We start from the raw sequence: 26,392 nt of genomic DNA, 5'->3' as shown, positions 1-26,392 counted from the left end.
CATTATAATTATTTACATTATTTTGACCAGGAATCAACGAACACAGTTAGCACAGTTACACATAATGCAGCCTAATATACACAAACGAAAAATAAATCTAACATACCCACTTACAGACGGGTCATACGTTCGACGGGCGAAGCATTCTTCATCATGACACTAAAAATCCCGCCCACTAGAAGAACACTGTAAAGCTAACGGGATTCAGTGACTGACGGTGATCAAAGGTACTTCCGTATGATAACTAGCTAACTGGATAGCATTGAGTATATTGCCAAAACTGTCCGATTAAAGATAACTACCGAGTGAACTGATAAAGGAAACTGCTCTACCAAGCTTGCTAGCTAAATAGCTAGTTGGGTAAGTGAGTAACGATAGCTATTCATTATACTATTGTATGATAGCTTAACTTGCTAGTGAGTTTTTTTTCTTTAACGTATGATAGCACATACTGTAGAATGTCGAGCTGACTGTAGCCTAGCTAACTAGGACTGCAGTGCAACTTTGTGTGCTAGCTAGATAAGAATAGACAAATACGAGTATAGCTCCAGCTAGCATAGTATTGGTTTGCCTGCTAGTCCAACCTAACAAGCTTTAAGCTTAGAGCTAACTTCTTAAGCAGAACCACCCAGTGTGACGGAGGCATGCACTGTTTGCAATGTCAGACCCTTATGTTGATTCCGGGGACAGCCTGGAGGACATGATAGCTAGGCTGAAAATATACACCACCTATCCCTGGCTTCCTCTACGGAGCCAATTTGTTGTTAGCTAACAGCTGAAGCGGTGAGATTGGAGTGGAATGTTCTGTTTTGTCTGAAGTTGTGGCTTTGCTTTGTGTGTCATGTTTTTTAGGAGTATTGCAGCGCCAGTACTGGAAAACAAAGGGAAAACCAAACTGCTCACTGTAATGTCAGGGGGTGTTCCTTAAACTCTGGAGGCATTCACACAGCTCACCGACTGTCACTGCTGCTACTCCTGCCTAGCTGTGAGCTGGAACACAGTTGGAGATGTCACCTGGCAACAACCCTCATGTTCTACTAGGAAGAATTCGCTTCCTAAACAAGTGCATTGAATGTTTCAAAAATAGTGAATTGGTGCCAGAATGTCTGTGTTATGTCCCGAAGGAGGTTTGCTATAAAATTTGCAAAGATTCCTCATCAAACTCAACTGCCTCGTCTAGCTCTTCCGCCAGCAACTCTGCAGGAAAGACCCTCGTGTCAGTTTGGGAAAACCCCCATCAAACTCCACAGAGTAAGAAGTTATGCAAGTATAACATTGAACCAAAGAAAGGGACATGTATCCGGACTACTGGGGAAGAATACTGCAACAGTCAAGGACTATGGGTCAAAATAAACAAGGTAGAATTTGCACATCTAACCATTAGCCTACAGTACACAGTAAATGAGTCTCCAACATGTTTTTTATTGTTTTGTTCATGTGTTCTGTGTGTGTGTGTGTGGGTGTACAGGAGCAGTTGGAGGAGCACCGTGTAGGACAGGAGCTGGAGGAGGGCTGGATCCTGGTGTGTAAGCACACAGAAGGAGGGGACAGACTGGTGCCTGTAGAATCCCCAGAAACTGTCAACAGACACCAGCAACTCTTTGGCTACGATCACAAACCTTGCGACAGGTGTGTGTGTGTGTCTGTGTGTACACACGATACACACTATCCAAAGATGAGTCTTGTCAAAGAAACCGTAACAAGACAGGCTTATGAATACGTGTTTGCTTACCTTCCTCCTCTCCCTGTCTCAGGTGGGAGCAGGTGGTGGACATAGAGGGCTCCCTACATCTAGGCTCTAAGCCTAAGATCGCTGATTGTGATGAAGCTGCTGTCCAGAAGCTCAGGTGAGAGCGAATGCTTCAAGCGGAGCGAGGAGTTCCTGTGACATAGGAACTTTTTCATCCGTCCCATTTGTGAGAGCTGTATGTGAATGTGGGTTTACAATAAAGCAGATTGTATGCATTGCTTTTAGTATGCATCAGTCTTAGTGGCCTCCTCTGTTTTGCCAGACACGTGCCGCCCACCTGGACATTTGAATGTGACGAGGACCTGGTGCACTACTTCTATGACCATATAGGCAAGGAGGATGAGAACCTGGGGAGTGTGAAACAGTGTGTTACCAGCATTGACGTGTCATCTTGTTCCGTGAGTAGATATTATCTGCGTGTGTGCGCGTCCGTGTGTGTTTGTTGATGTGTGTACAAGCACAGGCACTATACTCCTGAATGTTCTGATTGTGTGTGGGCGGGCGTTTGTGTGTGTGGGCAGGAGGACCCCAGTGGTGGTGCAAGCTGTCTTACTGACGGAGACACAGACACTTACTGGGAGAGTGACGGCATGCAGGGCCAACACTGGATACGCCTGCACATGAAGAGAGGCACTGTCGTCAAGTAAGGCCGTAGATTAGAACATCCTGTCAACATGACGCGTTCAAATGAACTTCCATTTGTTTAAAATTAAAACAAAATGTGTTGGTATTTAAATGACCCTCAATGAACACGTTAGAATGAATACATTCAAGTGCAATCACGGGTCATGCTATAGTTTTATGTACTAAGTGGATTCATTTTCAATGTTATATTCAAAATTATATTTAAATGTTCTTTTTCTTGTTTCCTGCAGTAAGCTGATCTTGACCGTGGATTCGACAGATGACAACTACATGCCCAAGAGAGTCACTGTATTTGGGGGAGAGGGGGACAACCTGAGGAAGCTGAATGATGTCACTATAGATGAGTAGGTCACTCAGACGGTGGACAATGGTGAAAAGACAAGTCATTTGTGTGTTAGCTTATTACATCACAGACACTGATGGTAAATATTGAACAACAACAGAACAACATCATTTGCTTCTTCTCTAGCAATCTGATTGGAGAAGTATGTGTGCTGGAAGACATGACATCCCACCTTCCTGTCATTGAAGTTCGAATTGAGGAGTGTAGGGGTAAGAGGTTCCCAACTGAAATCCAGTATTCTCTTGCTTAACCACTTCTCCTGGTTACGCCCTGAGAGCAGTCATTTGAATTTGAAATAAGCGGTGAAGAAATACTTTAGAGTTTCTGATAAGGATTCATATTTGCAATCTGCAGTGTTGGTTCAGCAGAAACTTCAAGAGTGGGTAGGGTGCTGGTTGGTTTCGGTTTTTGACCAAGTGCATCCTGAGTTTTCGGTTTCGCCCCAGAATTGTCATTTCTAGGGGCACTATCGCTATCTCTAACCCTGGTCCTCAGGGTCCCCTGTCCTGCATGTTTTAGATGTTTCCCTGCTCCAACATTCCTGACTAAAACGAATGTTGTTAAATGGCTTCTGCAGAGCTTGATGATGACCCGTTAATCTGCATTTTACGCGGCCTGTGCTTGTTCACCTACTGTAGACGAGGGCATCGATGTACGGATCCGAGGTCTGAAGATCAAGTCATCCTGTGAGAGAGACCTGGGCCTCAGTGCTGATGTGTTCCGGTCCCCAAACCTGGTGCGCTACCCTCGCCTGGAGGGGACCCCAGCTGACGTGCTCTACCGCAGGGCTTTGATCATCCAGAGGTATGGAGGAACCCTCACACCCTGGCAAACTGCTAAATGGACCCAGTATATTTAACCTGTTTCTGGTCATCTGGTATTTAAACGGTGGTTCTTTCATTCATTCTTTTCGCCTGACTAGCTTTCTATGTCTTCATACTGCGCAGATTCATCTCTCTCCTGGACAGTCTACTGCCCCACCTGGTCCCGGCCTGGGACTACAGTCTGGGCACCTTCAACCACATCAAAGTGAGTTAGCAGTTTGACACCAACTGTCTATCAAAGCAGGGCCTAGCATGATCTTTGTCATGCTGTTGTTTATTTTTGGTTTGATTACAAAATGTATGTCCCTCCCCACTTATCCACCTTTGGCTGTTTTACCATAGTAACTATTGTGTGCACTGTCGCCCCGTAGAGTATAAAGCAGTACCTGCTGCTGTCCAAGCGCCGCTCTGCCCTCATCACCCAGTGCCTGAAGGACTCTGAGACCAGTAAGCCCAACTTTATGCCCCGTCTCTACATCAACCGCCGACTGGCTGTGGAGCACAGAGACAACCCTTCTCTGGACCCCAGCTGCAAGAACGCCGTCTTTACACAGGTTTACACTTTACATTATTTGTTTACATAAAGTGTAAATGTTCTTGGGCTGATTTGAGTTATTTCTGTACTGCTGTCTGGTTAGTGAGCAGAGCGTGCAGTAGGCATGTATGTCCTGTGTTACCCCCATTCATCCCAATATTACTATAGGTGATTGAATTGTATACTTTTGACATGTCTTTACAGGTGTATGAAGGACTTAAACCGTCCGACAAGTTTGAGAAAACCTTGGACTACAGGTAACTTCCTTTGATTGACCCCAGGTTCAATATATTCAGTTTCGCTTCGTACACACAGCGTTTGGTTCCGCATTTTTATTTTATTTTCTTCCGCAGATGGCCTGCACGATATGACCAGTGGTGGGAATGCAAATTCATCGCAGAGGGAATCATTGATCAAGGTGAGAGAGAAAAACATCAATAATAAAACCGGTGCTTGTCATCTTAGAATACATCAAGACAATATACCCGACTGTGCTGTCTTGTCCTGTAGGTGGTGGATTCAGGGACAGTCTGGCGGATATGTCAGAGGAGCTGTGCCCCAGCTCTGCAGAGTGTCCCATGCCCCTGCCTTTCTTCACCCGCACTTCCAACCAGGTAACGGACCGGTACATTCTCTAGCCCTCACTGTTCTAGTACCTGACCTTTCTGGTGACTATTCATTTGAAGAATAGTTGTACTGACCGCCCTGTTCTTTTCCCAGGGTACTGGCGAGGCTAGGGACTACTATGTACCCAACCCGTCCTGTAAAGAGTTCCAGAAGTATGAATGGATCGGCCAGCTCATGGGAGCGGCTCTCAGAGGAAAGGACTTCCTGGTTGGTGACATCACTTCCTCTCCACCTCCCACCCCCTTCGCTCAATCTATTGATGTCCAGTGGAGAGTGCTAAACCCCTCTGCTGTGCCTCTTGTGTAGGTTCTGGCCCTACCTGGCCTGGTTTGGAAGCAGCTCACTGGAGAAGCAGTCAGCTGGAGCAAAGACTTCCCTGCTGTAGACTCTGTGTTGGTGAGCAGCACTCTGCTAGTGTTCCATTAATCACTGTCCTGCTTTCACATAGTCAAATGTACACTGTGCTCAGACATGGGTATCATGTCAGCGAGAGGTCACACAACGAGGTGTGTGTGTGTGTGTGTGTGAGCAGGTGAAGCTGCTGGAGGCCATGGAGAACATGGACCAGGATACGTTTGAGTTCAAGTTTGGTCAGGAGCTGGTCTACACCACTCTGCTGAGCGATGGCCAGCTGGTGGACCTCATCCCTGGAGGCAGCAGTGTGGTGGTCCGCTACGAGGACCGCCGGGAGTTCATCCGTCTAGTGCAGAAATCCCGTCTGGAGGAGTGCAAACAGCAGGTACTTACTAGAACCAAGTTGATTTGAACTACAGATGAAATGTAGATGTTTGATATTGGTGAGAATAACTGTTTTTGGAGCGATTTATGAGTGCAAGTATGAGTATAATGTGTGTCCCAGATTGCAGCGATGCATGCGGGGCTGGTGAAGGTGGTGCCCCAGGCTGTCCTGGACCTGCTCACCTGGCAGGAGGTGGAGAAGAAAGTGTGTGGAGATCCTGAGATCACGGTGGAGGCCCTCAAACGACTTAGTGAGTGCCGTTATGGGAGCTCAGCGATGCTCTCTGCCACCAGATAAGCAGGAAGTTCATGATGTGATAGATATGTTATAAAATGGAGTCCATCCTATTCGTATTTTTGTTGGGTTACTCCATTCATGGGAAATGGTGACTCATGCCCCCACTCCCTGTCCACAGCTCGCTATGAGGACTTGGAGCAGACTGATGTTCGAGTGCAATACTTGTGGGAAGCCCTGATGAACTTCACCAACGGTCAGTTAAATGCAGATTCTTACTGACGGGGGTTAGGATACTGTTGGGCAGAGATGTAAGAGATTTGTTCTCGATTGTTTACAGTTACTTTGCTTTTATGTTTAGAGGATCGTAGCAGGTTTTTGAGGTTTGTGACAGGGAGAAGCCGTCTCCCAGCACCTATCTACATCTTTCCAGAGAAACAAGGGTATGTACTGTAAGAGCATTGCTCCAAACAATATACTTTGGATAACACTTGGTATGCATAAGTACTGAAGTTCCATTTGTAAATACATTTATTTTGCAGCTCTGAAACCACAGATGCACTACCACAATCCTCCACATGTTCAAGTACTCTATATTTACCAAACTATCCAAGGTCAGTACTACCTTTTGAAATCATTCTTAAACACCATCAACGTCAAAGCCAAAAGATAATCCTCCCATTTCTCTAACTGTCCTTGTTTCCTGCAGTGCAAAGATCTGTGAGGAGAAGTTGCGCTATGCTGCCTACAACTGTGTGGCCATTGACACTGACATGAGCCCCTGGGAGGAGTGACTCTACACAGGCCTTTGGGACCTGATACACCCCATTAGAGAATCACTGTTAAGCAGGAACTATTGCATCACTGCATCTACACAATTGCAAATAAGTTACAGCTGTACATAATAAATTACTATGTGAAAGTAATAAAGTCATGTCTTTCTAGATCTGTTATATTACAGTGGAGCAAAATGACATATCCACCAAAAAAGATTGTGTCCAATTATTGCTGGATCTGGTGGTAGGCGGTCGTGGGATCAAAATGAAATAATTCGATTACTCCGCTGTCATTAAACTCAAGGGTCAAGGGTCACTTTCAACCTGGAGCATTGCTGAGGTAGCTCAGAGGGCTGTCATGGGCTGTCAGTGGTTAGATCAGTCAGCATCTCTGAAACAGCAAGGCCCCTGGTCAGCAGTGATGAGTTCTACCTACCGAAAGTGTCCCAGGATGGACTAACCACAACCCGATGACAGCGTTGGCTGCCCAAGGCTCATCAATGTCAAAAGGCAACAAAGGCTTTCCCGTCTGGTCCAAACCAACAGAGTCTACTATAGTTTAAAGCTTAAAACTGTCATTTCTTTAAGTACTGCCTTGCCATTGTAGGGGCTTGATATTGGCCAAACAACCAAAATGAATTCACATGGAAGATGGGAAACTGAACAGTGTATTAACATGTATGCCAATAGCAATGGAATAACAGTTATGTAATTATGACCTTGGATTCATCAGATTCATGTTGGATTCATAATTGTTATGGGTTTAAATCTGCAAATGACTGAAATCAATTACAAGGCAAACATGTTAAAACATGAAAGTGATGTCTCATCTATCTACCTTGATTATTGTAAACCAGAGATCGAAAACAGGTGAGTAAGGAGGAGCTCAAGCCAGAGCGGAGGAGAAGGTCTCAGGAGATGAAGAATCCACAGAACGATGCTTCACAATTCCTTTTATACACAAGTACAACCAATCACACCACATATTGTCCCTTATCAACATATGACTAGCAATGTGACAATAAGTTGCACAATGAGTCGTGACAGCAATCAAGTAGAGACTCCGTCCAGCAACTCCAGATTTTGGCATATGAGAGGGTGACACCCAGCCTTACACATTATTAAGCCAGAAAATATGAAAATAAAACTTCAATGCACCAGTTACTCCAATATAGCCTATTTAGACTTTTGTAGTAAAATTGGTCAAATAATAGCCAAGATGCATACAAAAGCATCACCTTTTTGGGCACTGATGGTACCACATACAAGTGTGAAATAATGTGTAATTTGACAACTCATTTAGTCCAAAACCCATAAAAGACCCCCATATGTACCCTTGTTTGGCGATTACTATAATGATTTGCTTTATCTGTGAGGCCACATAATGTGTGTGTCTGTGTAGTACCAGTACACCCACTCACTAATTCCAGGAATTTCTTTTTACAAGAATATACCATAGTTCATGTAACCAAAAATGGATCAAACAAATCAATGTATTTTATTTCAGATTCTTCAAAGCAGACACTCTCTGCCTTGTTGACATTGTTGCATTTCCTAAACCAGCTTCATGAGGTAGTTACAAATACAATGCAATTCTTTCCTTAGTGCAATTCTTTCTCTGCTCAAGATAGTTGTTGTTGACGTGCAAGCACAGTTTCAATTACATAAGCATTGTCATCTCTCCACGCACAGCCCTCTGAGCTACATTAGCAATGACGTACCCCGGCACCAGGTTAAATGTGACCCCCCCCCGCCCTCTAAGGATACATTTTATAATTCAATTTTTATCCCCCAAAAAAGCCAACCAACAGGTCCAGCAATAATGCAACAATCTTTTTTGTGCATTATAGTCATTTTGATCCACCTTAATATAGTAAATCTAGAAAGACGATAAAAGTCTGCTTTATTTCACACAATACTATGTGAGCTGTAATTGATTTGCAATTGGAAAGATACAGTAATGCAATAGTTCCTGTTATAGTTCCTGCTAAACAGTGATTCTCTAATGGGGTGCATCAGTTACTAAAGGCTTCATCCCAGGGGCTCATGTCAGTGTCAATGGCCACACAGTTGTAGGCAGCATAGCGCAACTTCTCCTCACAGATCTTTGCACTGCAGGAAACAAGGACACAGTTAGGGAAATGGGAGGATTATCTTTTGGCTTTAAAATCCATTTTACAAATGATTTGAAAAGTAGTACCAACCTGGTATAGTTTGGTAAATATAGAGTACTTGAACATGTGGAGGATTTTGGCAGTCCATCAGTGGTTTCAGAGCTAGAAAGGAACATTCATTTACAAACAAATGTATGCAGCAGTACTTGAGGGCTTTACAAAGTATCTTCTTGGGAACAATGCCGTTACAGTACATACCTTTGTCCTTCCGGAAAGATTTCCATAGGTGCTGGGAGACGGCTTCTCCCTGTCACAAACCTCAAAAACCTGCTACGATCCTCTAAAACAAAGTCATTGTAAAAATTAGAGGACAGATACTCATCTCTGTCCGACAGTATCCTAACAGTGAAAGACAATCAGCATTCAACTGACCGTTGGTAAAGTTCGTGAGGGCTTCCCAAAAGTATTGCACTTGAACATCAGTCGGTTTCAAGTCCTCAAAGTGAGCTGTGGACAGGGAGTGAATGGTACAATCCAACAAAAATAGGATGGACTCAATTTTATAACATATCTATCACATCATGAACTGTCTGCTTATCTGGTGGCAGAGAGCATCGCTGAGCTCCCATAACGGCACTCACTAAGTCGTTTGAGGGCCTCCACCGTGATCTCAGGATCTCCACACACTTTCTTCTCCACCTCCTGCCAGGTGAGCAGGTCCAGGACAGCCTGGGGCACCACCTTCACCAGCCCCGCATGCATCGCTGCAATCTGGGACACACATTATACTCATACTTGCACTCATAAATCGCTCCAAAAACAGTTATTCTCACCAATATCAAACATGTACATTTCATCTGTAGTTCAAATCAACTTGGTTCTACTAAGTACCTGCTGTTTGCACTCCTCCAGACGGGATTTCTGCACTAGACGGATGAACTCCCGGCGGTCCTCGTAGCGGACCACCACACTGCTGCCTCCAGGGATGAGGTCCACCAGCTGGCCATCGCTCAGCAGAGTGGTGTAGACCAGCTCCTGACCAAACTTGAACTCAAACGTATCCTGGTCCATGTTCTCCATGGCCTCCAGCAGCTTCACCTGCTCACACACACACACACACCTCGCTGTGTGACGTCTCGCTGACATGATACCCATGTCTGAGCACAGTGTACATTTGACTATGTGAAAGCAGGACCGTGATTAATGGAACACTAGCAGAGTGCTGCTCACCAACACAGAGTCTACAGCAGGGAAGTCTTTGCTCCAGCTGACTGCTTCTCCAGTGAGCTGCTTCCAAACCAGGCCAGGTAGGGCCAGAACCTACACAAGAGGCACAGCAGAGGGGTTTAGCACTCTCCACTGGACATCAATAGATTGAGCGAAGGGGGTGGGAGGTGGAGAGGAAGTGATGTCACCAACCAGGAAGTCCTTTCCTCTGAAAGCCGCTCCCATGAGCTGGCCGATCCATTCATACTTGTGGAACTCTTTACAGGACGGGTTGGGTACATAGTAGTCCCTAGCCTCGCCAGTACCCTGGGAAAAGAACAGGGCGGTCAGTACAACTATTCTTCAAATGAATAGTCACCAGAAAGGTCAGGTACTAGAACAGTGAGGGCTAGAGAATGTACCGGTCCGTTACCTGGTTGGAAGTGCGGGTGAAGAAAGGCAGGGGCATGGGACACTCTGCAGAGCTGGGGCACAGCTCCTCTGACATATCCGCCAGACTGTCCCTGAATCCACCACCTACAGGACAAGACAGCACAGTCGGGTATATTGTCTTGATGTATTCTAAGATGACAAGCACCGGTTTTATTATTGATGTTTTTCTCTCTCACCTTGATCAATGATTCCCTCTGCAGCAAATTTGCATTCCCACCACTGGTCATATTGTGCAGGCCATCTGCGGAAGAAAATAAAATAAAAATGCGGAACCAAACGCTGTGTGTACGAAGTGAAGCTCTGGACGTATTGAACCTGGGGTCAACCGAAGGAAGTAAAGGATGTTACCTGTAGTCCAAGGTTTTCTTAAACTTGTCAGACGGTTTAAGTCCTTCATACACCTGTAAAGACATGCAGTCAAAAGTATACAATTCAATAATCTATAATAATATTAGGATAAATGGGGGTAACACAGGACATAAATGCTTATGTAAACAAAAAACCTGTGTGAAGACGGCCTTCTTGCAGCTGGGGTCCAGAGAAGGGTTGTCTCTGTGCTCCACAGCCAGTCGGCGGTTGATGTAGAGGCAGGGCATGGAGGTGGGATTACTGGTCTCAGAGTCCTTCAGGCACTGGGTGATGAGGGGAAAGCGGCGCTTGGACAGCAGCAGGTACTGCTTTATACTCTACGGGGCGACAGTGCACACAATAGTTACTATAGTAAAACAGCCAAAGGTGAATAAATGGGTAGGGACATACATTTCGTAATTAAACCACAGATAAACAACAGCATGACAAAGATCATGCTTGGCCCTGCTTTGATAGACAGTTGGTGTCAAACTGCTAACTCACTTTGATGTGGTTGAAGGTGCCCAGACTGTAGTCCCAGGCCGGGACCAGGTGGGGCAGTAGACTGTCCAGGAGAGAGATGAATCTGCACAGAATGAAGACATAGAAAGCTAGTCAGGCTAAAATAGAGTGAATGAATGAAAGAACCACCGTTTAAATACCAGATGACCAGAAACAGGTTAAATATACTGGGTCCATTTAGCAGTTTGCCAGGGTGTGGAGGGTTCCTCCATACCTCTGGATGATCAAAGCCCTGCGGTAGAGCACGTCAGCTGGGGTCCCCTCCAGGCGAGGGTAGCGCACCAGGTTTGGGGACCGGAACACATCAGCACTGAGGCCCAGGTCTCTCTCACAGGATGACTTGATCTTCAGACCTCTGACCCGTGTGTCCATGCCCTCTTCTACAGTAGGTGAGCAAACACAGGCCATGAGGCAAGCGGAAAAATGACTGGAACAGCCAAAGGTGGAGACATCATTTTATCTACTTCCAAAGTCCAAGTTCATAACTGTAATAACAGTAAGTCAAGACTGACCCCCCCCCCCCCAGTTGAGATAACAGGGCAGTTTCAGACTCCAGGCTCTAACCAGGAGAAGTGGTTAAGCAAGAGAATATTAAAAGTTGGATAACTTCTTACCCATACACTCTGCAATTCGAACCTCAATGACAGGAAGGTGGGTGGTCATGTCTTCCAGCACACATACTTCTCCAACCAGACTTCTAAAGGAGAAATAAATCAACACTTTTCAATTGTGTTGTTCAAGATTTACCGTTAATGTCTGTGGCCTGTGATAAGCTAACACACAAATTACTTGTTTGTGACATGTCATCGTCTTCATCGCCATCGTCCATGGTCTGAGGAGTGACCTACTCATCTATAGCGACATCATTCAGCTGCTTCAGGTTGTCCCTCTCTCCCCCAAAAACGGTGACGCTCTTGGGCATGCCATCATCTGATGAATCCAAGGTCAAGATCAGCTTACTACAGGAAAAAACAGAAACATTCCAATATAAATTTGAAACAAAGTTGCCTGTGAGTGTACTCAAATGTATTTATCAAACTTGTTGAATAAAAGTAATTTAAATACTAGTTTCGTTCTAACAAACTTCAATTTACTTAATAGTTATATTGACAGGTCAGAATCAGAGGCCTCCCAGCACCAGGAACAGCAGCCCAGTTTTAGACTATTTCCCGCTCCCCACTCAGTTGACAAGCCAGATGGCTGCGCTCATCACCACCCCAATCCACGAAACCAGGGTCGACGGGACTCAGAGGGGGAGAGAGACTAGAGGCAGAAGAACAGGGCGAGCAAAAGCCAGCCCTTGCACAAATGCGCACACAAGTGTGATAACTTTGAGTTTTGTGCTTCAGGCACAGGCCCGAGCGGCCCTCCCCGGGTGGAGCGAGGCTCCCTGATGAGAAGCCCTGAGGAGTCCTGGTGATTTTCAGTTTGAACGTTGTTTCTGTTGTTAATCAAACACACGACAGTGCAATTCTTCGTTTTCTGCCTCTGACTTCTTAAATTGTGTGCGTCACAACATCCATCTGACACCCATGATGTTCTAATCTACGGCCTTACTTGACGACAGTGCCTCTCTTCATGTGCAGGCGTATCCAGTGTTTGCCCTGAATGCCTTCACTTTCCCAATAAGTGCCTACGTTTCCATCAGTAAGATGGGCCACTGCAATACTGTGGTCCTCCTGCAAACACACAAACACCCGCAGGAGAAAACAGTGTCTCGCATACACAGTCTATCCATCAACAAATGCAGGCACACGCACGCAAATAATAATATCTACTCACTGAACAAGATGACAGTTCAATGCTGGTAACACACTGTTTCAAATTGTCCATGTTCTCATCCTCCTTGCTTATATGGTCATAGAAGTAGTGCACCAGGTCCTCGTCACATTCAAATGTCCAGGTGGGCGGCACGTGTCTGGCAAAACAGAGGAGGCCACCTAAGACTCATGCATACTAAAAGCAATGCATACAATCTGCTTTATTGTAAACCCACATTCACATACAGCTCTCACAAATGGGACTGATGAAAAAGTTCCTATGTCACAGGAACTCCTCGCTCCGCTTGAAGCATTCGCTCTCACCTGAGCTTCTGGACAGCAGCTTCATCACAATCAGCGATCTTAGGCTTAGAGCCTAGATGTAGGGAGCCCTCTATGTCCACCACCTGCTCCCACCTGAGACAGGGAGAGGAGGAAGGTAAGCAAACACGTATTCATAAGCCTGTCTTGTTACGGTTTCTTTTGCAAGACTCATCTTTGGATAGTGTGTATCGTGTGTACACACAGACACACACACACACCTGTCGCAAGGTTTGTGATCGTAGCCAAAGAGTTGCTGGTGTCTGTTGACAGTTTCTGGGGATTCTACAGGCACCAGTCTGTCCCCTCCTTCTGTGTGCTTACACACCAGGATCCAGCCCTCCTCCAGCTCCTGTCCTACACGGTGCTCCTCCAACTGCTCCTGTACACCCACACACACACACACACACACAGAACACATGAACAAAACAATAAAAAACATGTTGGAGACTCATTTACTGTGTACTGTAGGCTAATGGTTAGATGTGCAAATTCTACCTTGTTTATTTTGACCCATAGTCCTTGACTGTTGCAGTATTCTTCCCCAGTAGTCCGGATACATGTCCCTTTCTTTGGTTCAATGTTATACTTGCATAACTTCTTACTCTGTGGAGTTTGATGGGGGTTTTCCCAAACTGACACGAGGGTCTTTCCTGCAGAGTTGCTGGCGGAAGAGCTAGACGAGGCAGTTGAGTTTGATGAGGAATCTTTGCAGATTTTATAGCAAACCTCCTTCGGGACATAACACAGACATTCTGGCACCAATTCACTATTTTTGAAACATTCAATGCACTTGTTTAGGAAGCGAATTCTTCCTAGAAGAACATGAGGGTTGTCGCCAGGTGACATCTCCAGCTGTGTTCCAGCTCACAGCTAGGCAGGAGTAGCAGCAGTGACAGTCGGTGAGCTGTGTGAATGCCTCCAGAGTTTAAGGAACACCCCCTGACATTACAGTGAGCAGTTTGGTTTTCCCTTAATTTTCCAGTACTGGCGCTGCAATACTCCTACAAACATGACACACAAAGCAAAGCCACAACTTCAGACAAAACAGAACATTCCACTCCAATCTCACCACTTCAGCTGTCGACTACCAAACAAACTGGCTCCTACGAGCTAGCCAGGGTCAGAAGGGTGTGTCAGCCTAACTATCATGTCTGCCAGGCTATCCCGGAATCAGGAAAAGGGTTCTTGACATGGTATACAACGTCACACTGGGTGGTTGTGCTTAGCAAGTTAGATCAAAGCTGACACTAGTTTGGTAGAACTAGCTAGCAAACCAATACAATACACCTGTCTGTTATGACATAGCTTGCCACAACGTTGCTGCTAATCAGATTGACATATCAACATGTATGTTATGGGTTATAGGTCATTAGCAAATCATATACCACAAAATTGAGATATTAATAGCTATCGTTACTCACTTATGCAACTAGCTATTTAGCTAGCAATCTTGGAAGAGCAGTTCCCTCATCAGTTCCATCGGTAGTTAAGTAAAAACGCACAGTTTTGGCATTACTGTACTGGTAGCATATACTTGACGCTGACCAGCTAGCTATAGCTATACGGAAGTACCCAGATCATCGTCAATCACAAGATCTCGTTTAGCTTTATAATGTTCTTCAAGTGGGCGGGATTTCAGTGTCATGATGTGTAGGGTCATTCATGTGCACTTCAAGTGCCACCTACCTAAACATCGTAGCAGGTACACCCCATTCATGCGAATGATGATGGTATTTCAAGTCCACAACATGGCAGCTCCACCTTCCAATTTATAGTGCGGGTTTTCCACCTTTGACAGACCAAACATTTTCCATCAATTTTGCTCAGTTTATCATTTCAATGCGCATGTAACCTAACGTAATTTAAACTAATTCGAAGTCAGATTTCAGTTAATTCTATCCATTTTCTCACAAACCCTGTTTTAGGGCCTATTGTTTATATGTAATTTTTTTAACGTTCCATCGCTTTAAGGTATTCCAGTAATTGAGACCGAATTACACTTGAATAATCTGCTGCTGCTGTGTTGATGACAGAGATGGACAGGACACGTTCAGGGTTTGTAGAGTTCATGGACCATATGGTCCGGTCTGCATCGGTGGGTCTGCGGTGGCCTGGCAGCACAGAAAGGATGAACAGCATACAAAGCTGTTGGTAACATGTTTGGGCTCATCCGTGTAAAATAATGAATCTGCCAACTAGTGGTCCAGCATGGGGAGTATTCGTTGCTATGCAACGAGTTTTGTTTTGGCTTCATGTATCCTTGGTAACTACAGATCCTGAACCAAAACCCAAATCCTGAAAAACATAATTCAAGCTGAAGGTGTTTGTGGAAAGATACGGATAGAAGTAACTAAAATCTGACTTCGGATTAGTTTAAATGACAGTTTAATATATAGCTATAGCCTTTTAGATAATGTACACCACTGGCCTACTGTACAGTAATAGCTATAGTAGCTAGAACTAGCTAGCCAGCTTGCTTCGCTGGCGTTAAATTAAGTTTCCCAGTATATCTAGCTACAGTAAAGTACAAGTCATTGATTTACTTTGGAATTGGTTTGTGATACATAGTTTCTGCAGTGCTTTATGACAGTATATTTTGCTTTTTTTTCACAGACAAAAAATAGTTTTCTCGACTCTGGCAAGCAATGGCAGTCATCGCCCAGTCTCACTACATCTTCGGTTTGAGGACAGGTGTAGCCAATAATCTTTGCTTTTTCGATGAGCAAACTGTCATCTTCCCATGTGGAAACAACTGTGTCCGCTATAACATTGACCAGAGATGGCAGAGATTTATTCCAGGTATTTATTACGTATTTAAGTAGATATTTTGTTTGTAATTACCGGGGTCTGCTGGAAAAGTATGTAATCGGCCAGGGGCGATTCTAGGATCAGACCTTAGGGTGGGTGGTCAAGCCCCAAAGAGAATGTGACATGAATACAGTGCCTTGAGTGTTAAACCCCCTTGATAATGAATCCCTAATTTCACTGGATAACAATTAATACATGTATTTATTATTATGCAAAACATTTAATGAATGAATGGTCGTTCATTTGAATCAGGTGTGTTGGAGCAGGGAAACATCTAAAACATGCAGGGCAGAGAGGCCCGAGGACCAGGATTGGGAACCCCTGATCTAAAGAGCCCTGAGACACAATACCATCCAGGAGTTTAATTGAAAAAAAAAAAAAAATGTTTATGACACTTAAATTCAATTTGCATAATAATTTGGAACGTGGTGTAAAGTACAGTGTTGTGACATAACATTTTTTATTTGTATTATATCAACATTTTCGTAACATTTCTGACAAGCGTCGAGAGCTAGGTGGGCGATAATGGGACGTCTCAATGCTAGGTCTCAATGTGACAACTCTAAACCATAGACTGCCTACAACATATAAACAATGGCAATAATTGTTCAGCTAATTGCATGACCACAACCATCAACACCCTTATTTTTTTACGGTATTACATTCACACTGTACCTTTTTCTAAATCTCCCTCTAGGCACAGAGAGGAGTCAGGGCATGCAGGCTCTGGCTATAAGTGCCAACCGGCGCTATTTGGCGGTGTCGGAGCGCGGTGAGAAGGGAACCATCACTGTGTACGACCTGCAGCATGAGCAGAGCAGGAAGAGGAAGGTGCTGAGTGGTGGAGACGTGGCCGTGCAGGAGTTTGTCTGCATGGCCTTTTCCCCTGACTCTAAGTACCTGATAGGCCAGGCAGGGGGTCCAGACTGGATCCTGTTCTACTGGATGTGGGAGAAGCAAAAGGTTATGGCCACTGTGAAATCCACTGGGGTCAGCAACCCCATTAACCAGGTACTGCTAACAAAACTCCCCACGAACACACACACACACACACAGCTCAAACAGCATTGTATTTACATTGTTTTCGGCTCTACAGGTCAGCTTCAACCCTCACGACAACACGCAGGTATGCGTAAGCGGCAGCGGGGTGTTTAAGCTCTTCCGCTACGCTGAAGGAGCCTTAAAGCAGTCCAACTTCCTTAAACTGGAGTCCCAGAACTTCCTGTCCCACACCTGGATGTCTGAGGAGCGGGTGATAGTCGGGACAGATACGGGCAAGCTGATGGTGTTTGAGTCCGGGGACCTGCGCTGGGAGATGAACGTCATCACCAAGCCCACGGCACAGGACGCTGAGCGGTCCGCAGAGAGGTCAGGAGGTCACAAAACAAACAAGCTCGGTACTCAAATGTGAAATGGACCTTTAACGTCATATCCATGTCTTTGTGCGGCTCAGACAAATGGAGAAGAGGAAGTCAGAGGACTCCAAGACAGAGGGAGTCTCAGCCCTTTTACCCAGGGTCACCGCTATCACCTCCTATTCGAAGGGCTTTGTCTGCTCTGCCGGCCTTGGCACCGTGTGTCTGTTTGAGAAGACTGAGGAGAAGGACGTATACCGGAAGACAAGAGAGATACAGGTGACTCCACTGTGGATGACTGGACACACGAGAAAAGCAGTGGCCTGAGTTGCATTCAGTTTGTGTGTATTTGTGTGGGTGCTGTTTGTGTGTGTGTGTGCCCTGTGTGGTTTTGTGTGTGTGTGTGCCCCAGATACCCCCAGACCCGTGCAGCAATGAGCCCAGCCTGGCGGAGTGTCAAGAGATAGTGAGCCTGTGTATCAGCCCCTCAGAGGAGATCCTGGTCACCAGTACGGACCGTGGTCAGCTGTACAGCATCACCTTGTCCTCTGCTGAGATGAGCAAGGTAGTATACACCCACGCTCATGTAGGCCAGCACATTAGAACTTGAAACTTGTATTACAGTTTTTCACAATCTTCGAAACTACATTTACGAAACCTCTGACTGTTCTGGCAAAATCAAACACTCGCCCCTAAATCATTTAACCTGTGCTCAGAATCAAACAATGCTCTCAGATCGTAAACACAGCAAATCAGTACATAAACAATATGGAGCAATCATTAGACACAACACAAAACAAATTAGAACACAGCATCCAGGGCATGTGTAAAGAAAAATGTGTTTATGTAAACACAATAAATGCATTTTGCAATAAAGAACATATTACAGTAACCATCACAACTTAGTACTGTCATCAAAGAACAAAAAAACCAGGGTAAGACCTCTGGTGTGCCGGATCCAGCGTTGTAAACACTCCACACCTATGTCTCCACAGGCCAATTCCATTGCCTGTAGGAGATCTACCCTGGTATATGGGTTACAGTCATAGACCTTCCACTGCCACACAGAGAAAAACTCTTCAATTGGGTTGAGAAAAGGGCTGTATTGTGGAATGCAAACATTTACAGTAAAAATTGCTGGTTGATGTTGAACCATTCTTGTATACGGACACCACGGTGAAAGCTGACATTGTCCCAAACCACCATTAGAAACAATTGTGAACTAAGTTTTTCATTGTGTTTTACAGATGACAACTGTGTTGTAGATGTTTTTTCTGTTTGCCGCCTAATCTTTACCATTTTGCAGTACAAGTGCATCACAGTGCAAAATATTTTTAGTGAGTGAGAATGTGTTCAGCGTTTTGCCAAAAGAGTGACTGATTTTGTTCAGAGAATGTGGTGTAGTTTAGCAACTGTGAAAAGTTTAAGTGAAACTTGTGGCTTTCATTTCCCTGTTTTGTCCACCAGGGGGAGCGAGCCCACTTTGAGTTCCTGTCTCACTCTTTCCACTCCAACATCATCACTGGCCTGTCCATCTGCATCCGCAAACCCCTCATTGCCACCTGCTCCCTGGACCACTCTGTACGAATCTGGAACTTTGAAAACAAGTGAGACAGCCTTAGAATGAACACTCAGCAAGCTTTGCTAATATCTCTATAGACACTGTTTTACCATTTTCATCGATCTTGCATTTACCACTTAGTCACTTTATGTTAGATCGGAAATAACTATAAATTCAGACAAGCATGCTTTGAGTGTGGACTGACAGCTTTCCTATGGGTGTGGTCAGCGTGCTGGAGCTGTCTAAGGAGTTCCAGGAAGAGGCCTTCAGTGTGGCTCTGCACCCCTCTGGCCTCTTCACCCTTGTGGGCTTTTCTGACAGAGCTGCTGCTCAGTGCAGCTTCGCTCATCTGATCGAGATCCCGGACCTTCAAAGAGTTCACTATCAGAGGCTGCCGAGAGGTGTGTGTGTGGGTGTGTGTGTGTGTGTGTGTGTGGGGGGCAGTGCCATGTGTGTGTGGACATGGTATGTCATCCATCAACCAAACGCAAATGTATGCTTCGCTTGCCTCACCACCAGTGTGCGTCTGAGCCACGGGGGTCACATGTTCGCTGCGGTCAACGGCAACATCATCCACATCTACTCGTCGACCACATTTGAGAACCTTCTCAATTTGAAAGGTCACAATGGAAAGGTGAGATGAAGTACAGATCATGCACGCCCAGTGCCTAAAGAATGGGTTTCGGAAAACTCCCATCTCCAGCCTGAGCATTTTGAGCACGTTGAGGGCCACATCATCCAAACCCCTTGTTGTGGCCCCACCAGGTGAGGGCCATTGTGTGGAGCCCCGATGACAGCCGCCTGGTGTCATGCGGGATGGACGGTGCCGTGTACGAGTGGAACAGCCTCACCAGCAAGCGAGAGTCCGAGAACGTGCTCAAGTCCTGCAGCTACACAGCTGTCACAATCTCCCCCGATGCCAAGAGCATCTTCGCCGTCGGCACCGACTGCACCCTGAAGGAGATCCAAGACTGTCAGGTTGGTGGGACCGGGCCGTTTCATACACCCGACCATCTGTCTATCTTATGAAATAGTCTGTTAAGAGTGTCCACTCTCATTCCAATTGCCATCATGAATGTATATTGGTTTGTGCACTGTGTGTGGAGTGCTAGAGGTAGCGTGGACCAATAAGAAGCCTCTTGTCAGATCCTCAGGGGAGGTGGCAGCAGATGATGTGACCTACACCACCATCGCCATGTCCCGCTCGGGTAGGGTGCTGTTCGCCGGGACGTCCATCGGCACAGTGAGAGCCATCAAGTACCCCCTCCCCATGCAGAAGGACTGGATCGAGTACCAGGCCCACTCAGCCCCCGTAACCAAGGTGGGGTTGAGGTCTGGTCCAAAACATGACATAGCATGGAGGCTTTCAGCAAGATGATGAAATAGGTTCATCAGCAACATAGAGACAGTCAAATCAGAAAAAGACTGTGTTTGCGTGTGCTGGGGTTTAGCCGTTGTGACCAACGGCTCTTGTTTGTCCCGTTGAGATGGTGATCACGTTTGACGACCAGTTCCTGCTGACGGTGTCAGAGGACGGCTGCCTGCTCATCTGGAAGATAATCGACAAGGAGGGCCGAGGTCTTAGGAGAGACAAGGAGATCAGCTACGCAGAGAGGAGATTCTCATCACCAAGTCCGAGCTGGAGGAGAAGGTACAGGGGAGGAGGACTGGGGAACCAGGTGGACTTCAATATCTGTGAGTCAGATGTTCTCAACCCGGGTTTCTATAGAACCAGATCATGTTGGAGCTGAAGACGCGCGTGGAGGAGCTGAAGATGGAGAACGAGTATCAGCTCCGCCTGAAGGACATGAACTACAACAAGAGGATGGAGGAGCTCTCGGAGAAGTCCAACCAAGAAATTGAATCTCTCAAGACCAAGGACCAGGTCCAAAACACAAAGTGCCAACACACCTTCTATACCACCGTCAATAGTTTGTAAGGTGAATCAAACAATCCTTGAGCAAGCTGAGAGTGTGTGTAGAAAGACCTGAGAATGTGTCCTTTTTTTTTTTACAGATTATGAAAACTGAAAAGGAGAAGCAGGGAAAGACTCCACCGGGAAGCAATGGCAGAGGTTATGGAGAAGAAACACGCCAAGGAACTGGAGGACTTTGGTCAGGTCGCCCACCAGCACAGTACCACATGAGTATGCATTTGTGTGAATATGTAAAGCAGCCGTAGAGTCCAACTGACATTCCCCTGCCCGAACCAACCCTCCAGAGTCGACCAGTAACCAGAAGCTGATGATGGAGTACGAGAAGTACCAGGAACTGCAGCTCAATTCCCAGAATATACAGGAGGACTATGAGAGACAGCTAAAGGCCATGGAGGAGAAGCAGAGTCATTCCCTGGAGGAGCTCACCCTCTTCTACGAGTCCAAGCTCCAGGAGAAAATCCTCATTCTGGGGCAGGTCAGTTGGACTGGGGTGAGGGGGAGCTGGGGGCTCCATACTGATAGGCACGATGGGCCTTTTGTCAGCTGGTGTCTGGTGCGTGTTTGTGCCTGCAGAGCCAGGACGAGCTCCAACAGCAGACGAGGGCGTTTGACGAGACCAAGAAGCAGATGGAGGAGGACGGAGATATGGAGATCCAGGACATCCGCATCAGATATGAGAGGAAGCTCCGTGAGGAGAAGGAGGTCAACCAGCGGCTGAAAGGAGAGACGGGCATCATGAGGAAGAAGGTATCTCACCCCTTCTCCTAGTCGCCCTGATCCAGTTCCTGCTGTTGCACACACTCAATAAATTACTGTCTCAGAACTGTCCTTACATGACACACCACCTCATTTCAGTAGTCAATTTAAAACCACTAAACCAAAGGGTTCCAATGTTGTTGAACCATTCGGTTGAAGTTTGAATTATTGTAGTCACATTGGTATATATCATGTAATACAAATATGAAATCCATTATTTGATTTATTTTCTTGTTGTTGGTAGCTGTGTTCCCTTAGGTGATTAAATGTCAGCTCTGAGTAGAGGCAGACTCAAGAGTGTGGATATTAATTTCTCTGCTGGATTCCAGCCAATTTCTGTATTGCACCACTGTATTGATTCTCATTGTGTTGTACTTACTCGTTGTTGTCGTTATCTACCGCTTGTCCGGGGGTCGGGGCGCGGGGGCAGCAACCTAAGCAGGGAGGTCCAGACTTCACTCTCCCCGGCCACTGCCACCAGCTCTTCCAGACCCGGAGGCGTTCCCAGGCCAGCCGAGAGACATAGTCCCTCCAGCGTGTCCTGGGTCTTCCCCGGGGCCTCTTCCCAGTGGGACGTGCCCAGAACACCTCACCAGGGAGGCGTCCAGGAGGCATCCTTATCAGATGCCCGAGCCACTTCAGCTGGCTCCTCTCGATGCAGAGGAGCAGCGGTTCTACTCTAGCTCCTCGCGGATGACCAAGCTTCTCACCCTATCTCTAAGGGAGAGCCCGGACACCCTGCGGAGAAAGCTCATTTCGCCCGCTTGTATTCGCGATTCTTCGGTCACTACCCAAAGTTCGTGACCATAGGTGAGGGTAGGAACGTAGATCGACTGGTAAGTAGAGAGCTTCGCCTTTCGACTCAGCTCCTTCTTCACCACAACGGACCGATGCAGAGCCTGCGGACTGCGGACGCCGCACCGATCATCCTGTCGATCTCTCGTCGTCCTCATTCTTCCCTCACTCGTGAACAAGACCCCGAGATACTTGAACTCCTCCGCTTGGGTCAAGATTTCCACCCCGACCCGGAGTATGGCACTCCACCCTTTTCCAGTCGATAACCATGGCCTCAGATTTAGAGGTGCTGATTCGCAATGTAGCTGTCCCATGTCTCTTTTGATGTTACATTTCTCTCCTGGGTAGGAGGTGATAAAGCTACAGGAGCTGACCATTCAAAGGGCCAGCTTTCCTTTGTGTGGTCCTTTTGAAACAAGAGTTAATTAATACAGGTTAAGTGAAACAGGAAAAGGTCTCTACAGCAAAAGTTCAAACAGCTGCTGCAATTTTTTTTTAATCACTTTGCAGACACTCTTATCCAGAGCACAAGTAAGTACAGGGACATTCCCCCCTAGGCAAGTGCCTTGCCCAAGGACACAACGTCATTTGGCGCGGCTAGGAATCGATCCAGCAACCTTCTGATTACTAGCCCAACTCCCTCACCAGTCAGCCATCTGACTCCCGCAATTGCACCTTACTGTGTGTCTTCAATCGCCCCTTTCAATAACTTATCCATCTCAGGTCATAAATACCTTAAAACAACCAGACTTCATTCACTATCAAGATAGAAAGCCATATAATATGCTACACCCATCCTCTTGACCTTACTTAAACTAGTCTCTGGCTGTCCTTTATCAATGAGCAAGGGAGGTTACAGATTACCCCTTATAAAAACACATACATTGTACATATGCCCTAAAATCCTTTCACATGACCCCACAGTTCAACAGCTTGCAGAAGGAGATAGACGACAGGAACGTGGAGATTGAGAGGCTGAAGGGGGAGCAGCAAAAGCTGCATGTCGTCATCAGGTCTCTGGAGAAGGACATTGTGGGTCTGAAGAAGGAGATCCAGGAACGGGATGAGACCATTCAGGACAAGGTAGACATATGTGTGTGTGTGGTGGGGGTGTACTTGTATTGCTCAGGACCCAAGGATGTGCAACGTCGCATGTGAAGTTGTTTGGATGACCAGCTTGCGAGAAATAAATTCACCAAAATTCAACAAATTGTTCACGGCCATGTTGAGCTGCACTAACCCATGGAGCCATGGATATCACAAAAAAAGAAACACGTTTGCCACCAACGGGATCTACACTAGCATTCATCTTCAACAGATGCTAGTTCCTTAAAAGAAATGTACGTAAAACACGTGGAAGTTCAAAATGGTTTCTCCCTCTCCACAGGAGAGGAGGATCTACGATTTGAAGAAAAAGATCCAGGAGCTGGAGAAGTTCAAGTTCGTGCTGGACTACAAGATCAAAGAGCAGAAGAAGCAGATCGAGCCCAGGGAGAACGACGTCAAGGACATGAAGGAGCAAATCCAGGAGGCGAGTCCTTATGTAGATCAAACAGCTCAACCCTCTGGACAACACATAAATACATAAAAAAGAATCTATACAAGTACATATCACATTAACTTGCATCATACAGCGAGCGAGTCTCAATCCTTTAGGTGGAATGTATCAGATCTCTGATAAGTAACCATGCTGTAGCCTTTTAAGCTAATTGACGCTGACTCTGTCGAGGCTCCGTTTGATTAGATGGAGGGTGAGCTGGAACAGTTCCACAAGAGGAACTCTCACATGGAGCTGAACATCACAGACCTGAAGCTCAAGCTTAAGACTGCGGAGAAGGAAGTGAACAAGGGGATGCAGAGGGTAAGAGCGCTACTCCAATGAAACGTGGAGAGTGGAGAGCTGGAAAAAGCACAGCACCGTCGTTCTGAGTACCTTGACAGGCTGCTGCTGAAAGCAGCCGGCTTCCTCTGCTCTCGTCTCGGCGGTGTTTTGAATCAGGTTGACAGGTGTTTCATCTGTCTCTGTGTCCAGGTGAGGGATGTGGAGGCTCTGGTTCGCAGGTTCAAGATAGACCTCCACAACTGTGTGGGGTTTATCCAGGAGCCGAAGAAACTGAAGAACAGCATGCGAGAGCTGCACAGCCGCTACATCCAGCAGAGCGATGTGGTGAGGCGGACCTAGGCACCGTGTGCACATACACACAGAGAGATATATAGACACTGTGGTCAGCATGTTTACACATACACACACCATGTAGAGTCGCATTATCGTTCATAATCAATGAACATGAAAGATGAATCCATCTTGAGGTAAACTTGTATTGTATCAGATCCCGAATAATTCCAGCAAAATAAGTAAGGATTAGGAATACTGTAGAGAGCCAGTATGACCACATATCTGGTAATTAAGGTTGTTGGGGAGAAGATCTCTCTTGGGATTATGGACGGTTTGGCATGTATTTACAACTCAGTTTTCCAGGCAGTCCTTGGCAAACCGATCATATAAATAGCTATAAAAATATCATGAGACTTTTGTGTTTGTGTCAGGTGGAGATAGTTGGCATGGACGCTGACATCCAGAGGGAGTTCAGCCGTCAGAGGGAACACCTGGAGCACAACGTCGCGTCTCTGAAGAGGAAGCTGGCCAAAGACACGGAGGTCCACAGGACCGACAACGTCAAGATCATGAAGGTACAAGCTTCTCACCGTGAACCAAGCTCACCTGGCTGTGAGGCTCCTCCTCAGGCACCCTTTCCAATCACTCTGCATTGTGGAAACCGTGTGGGAACGTTTAGCTCACATTGTGCCATTTACACCACGAGGGTTGTTAAAGAAAAAAACAAAGACTCATGAACGATCACCCTCTAAATACAACAAGAAAAACAATGCACGTGTTGATTTAGTTCACCTCAGTTGAGCTTCGTCTGCGGTGGTGTCACCTCTGTGCAGGAGAACGTGTCTCTGATCAAGGAGATCAATGAGCTGCGTCGGGAGCTGCGTCTGACCAGAGGTCAGGTCCAAGACCCCAGGAGCCAGACGGCCATCAACAAGACGGTCAAGAGCTCCGCCGACCTCAGAGGTGAACAGCCAGCCGTCGACACCCCCTCGATATTCGCGCCTGTTTTTTCAAGAGAACATGTGGACTGTAACGCCTCTCTATACCTACTCTTTGTGTCCTTTTTCGTGTGCGTGTCACCTCAGCGCCCACCTCCAGGGAGTCACCTCCAGGGAGTCTGGTGGTGCGTCTGGACTTTGAGCAGGAGGCCGAGCGGATCATCCAGCTGCAGCGTGTGGAGATCCAGAGGCTGAGGCAGGAGATCCAGGGTCACACCCGCGGCCTGCGGCCCCCCTCCACCACCAGGCTGCCGGCTATTGTTACCTGAGGAGCAGGAGGTGACCCAGGGCAGGAGGGCAGAGACTTTCGGGCAAGGTTCAGTCATAAAGTTAGGGTTTGGTGAAAGGATGCAGTTGAAACACCACCACCTATGGTCGGAGACAGGCTCAACCAAATGTGTTCGGTGTATGTATGATATACAGTCAATAAAGGCTTTCTTGAAGTACGTGTCAAGAAATGTGTGGAATTTTCTTTTTGACTTTGTCTTAGTTTGCACAATTTCACTGAACTGAAGACTCACTGAACTGAAGCTCTTATACTAGATGCTTGACAGACTGCTATTTAAAATCTAGTGTAAGCTTGCTTTGAGAACTCCTATTGTCACACGAGAGGCCATCTTAGATCATGTGAATGACGCCACACTGGGGGGGACAGTGTAGCCATTATCTAGGGACACTGACATCACAGTGCCCCCCCCCCCCCCTTAGTTCTCTCCAGCCCAGTCATTGTGTTCAGAAGCTGCCCCATTGTCTGTCTGCTTGGTGTCTCACTGCAAAACACTGGAGGATGACACCAATCCCCCTTCGTGGACACTAGTACACGTGTTGACGTGTCTGCATGTGTATGTCCTCGCTTGTATTGCCATT

General features: G+C 46.4%; 2 protein-coding genes and 1 pseudogene across 5 annotated transcripts; 2 read left to right on the top strand and 1 right to left on the bottom strand.

Moving 5' to 3' along the window:
- Positions 1 to 115: 115 nt before the first annotated feature.
- On the top strand, positions 116 to 6,627 carry hectd3 (HECT domain containing 3). 2 transcript variants are annotated; one of them, XM_084706864.1, is made up of 22 exons: positions 116 to 227; positions 853 to 1,358; positions 1,469 to 1,629; positions 1,755 to 1,847; positions 2,013 to 2,148; positions 2,272 to 2,393; positions 2,626 to 2,739; positions 2,865 to 2,947; positions 3,377 to 3,542; positions 3,686 to 3,767; positions 3,934 to 4,116; positions 4,302 to 4,354; positions 4,451 to 4,515; positions 4,608 to 4,711; positions 4,818 to 4,931; positions 5,031 to 5,120; positions 5,257 to 5,463; positions 5,584 to 5,713; positions 5,879 to 5,953; positions 6,059 to 6,140; positions 6,240 to 6,311; positions 6,407 to 6,627. In XM_084706864.1, exons 2-22 carry the CDS (start codon positions 1,008 to 1,010, stop codon positions 6,489 to 6,491), a joined length of 2,568 nt encoding a protein of 855 aa, XP_084562990.1. In that variant the 5' UTR covers positions 116 to 227; positions 853 to 1,007; the 3' UTR covers positions 6,492 to 6,627. The 2 variants fall into 2 exon arrangements, with proteins under 2 accessions (XP_084562990.1, XP_084562989.1); XM_084706863.1 differs by having other exon boundaries at positions 167 to 360.
- A 784-nt stretch (positions 6,628 to 7,411) lies between these two features.
- On the bottom strand, positions 7,412 to 15,416 carry LOC146271015 (E3 ubiquitin-protein ligase HECTD3-like). 2 transcript variants are annotated; one of them, XM_084706861.1, is made up of 23 exons: positions 15,199 to 15,416; positions 14,887 to 14,989; positions 13,696 to 14,201; positions 13,419 to 13,579; positions 13,201 to 13,293; positions 12,899 to 13,034; positions 12,674 to 12,795; positions 11,965 to 12,075; positions 11,731 to 11,813; positions 11,331 to 11,496; positions 11,099 to 11,180; positions 10,750 to 10,932; positions 10,595 to 10,647; positions 10,423 to 10,487; positions 10,227 to 10,330; positions 10,007 to 10,120; positions 9,818 to 9,907; positions 9,479 to 9,685; positions 9,229 to 9,358; positions 9,020 to 9,094; positions 8,846 to 8,927; positions 8,678 to 8,749; positions 7,412 to 8,585 (listed from the first exon to the last, which is right to left on the bottom strand). In XM_084706861.1, exons 3-23 carry the CDS (start codon positions 14,044 to 14,046, stop codon positions 8,489 to 8,491), a joined length of 2,577 nt encoding a protein of 858 aa, XP_084562987.1. In that variant the 5' UTR covers positions 14,047 to 14,201; positions 14,887 to 14,989; positions 15,199 to 15,416; the 3' UTR covers positions 7,412 to 8,488. The 2 variants fall into 2 exon arrangements, with proteins under 2 accessions (XP_084562987.1, XP_084562988.1); XM_084706862.1 differs by lacking the exons at positions 14,887 to 14,989; positions 15,199 to 15,416 and adding an exon at positions 14,622 to 14,803.
- Positions 15,417 to 15,442: 26 nt separating this feature from the next.
- Positions 15,443 to 25,984, top strand: LOC146271014 (cilia- and flagella-associated protein 57-like; annotated as a pseudogene). Its single transcript, XR_014767110.1, has 23 exons — positions 15,443 to 15,546; positions 15,814 to 15,999; positions 16,706 to 17,019; positions 17,105 to 17,376; positions 17,462 to 17,642; positions 17,776 to 17,928; positions 18,831 to 18,970; positions 19,153 to 19,339; positions 19,456 to 19,558; positions 19,690 to 19,906; positions 20,079 to 20,245; positions 20,412 to 20,575; positions 20,654 to 20,809; positions 20,941 to 21,038; positions 21,145 to 21,335; positions 21,434 to 21,607; positions 23,336 to 23,494; positions 23,799 to 23,942; positions 24,156 to 24,272; positions 24,444 to 24,578; positions 24,959 to 25,102; positions 25,361 to 25,490; positions 25,613 to 25,984. The product of XR_014767110.1 is annotated as a cilia- and flagella-associated protein 57-like (transcript).
- Positions 25,985 to 26,392: the final 408 nt, after the last annotated feature.

The sequence above is a fragment of the Hypomesus nipponensis genome, chromosome 10, assembly GCF_054491055.1.
Source record: "Hypomesus nipponensis isolate SF chromosome 10, ASM5449105v1, whole genome shotgun sequence".
Lineage (NCBI taxonomy): Eukaryota > Metazoa > Chordata > Actinopteri > Osmeriformes > Osmeridae > Hypomesus > Hypomesus nipponensis.
The sequence above is the reverse complement of the archived record's forward strand: the minus strand, read 5'-3'. Positions and strand labels throughout refer to the sequence as shown.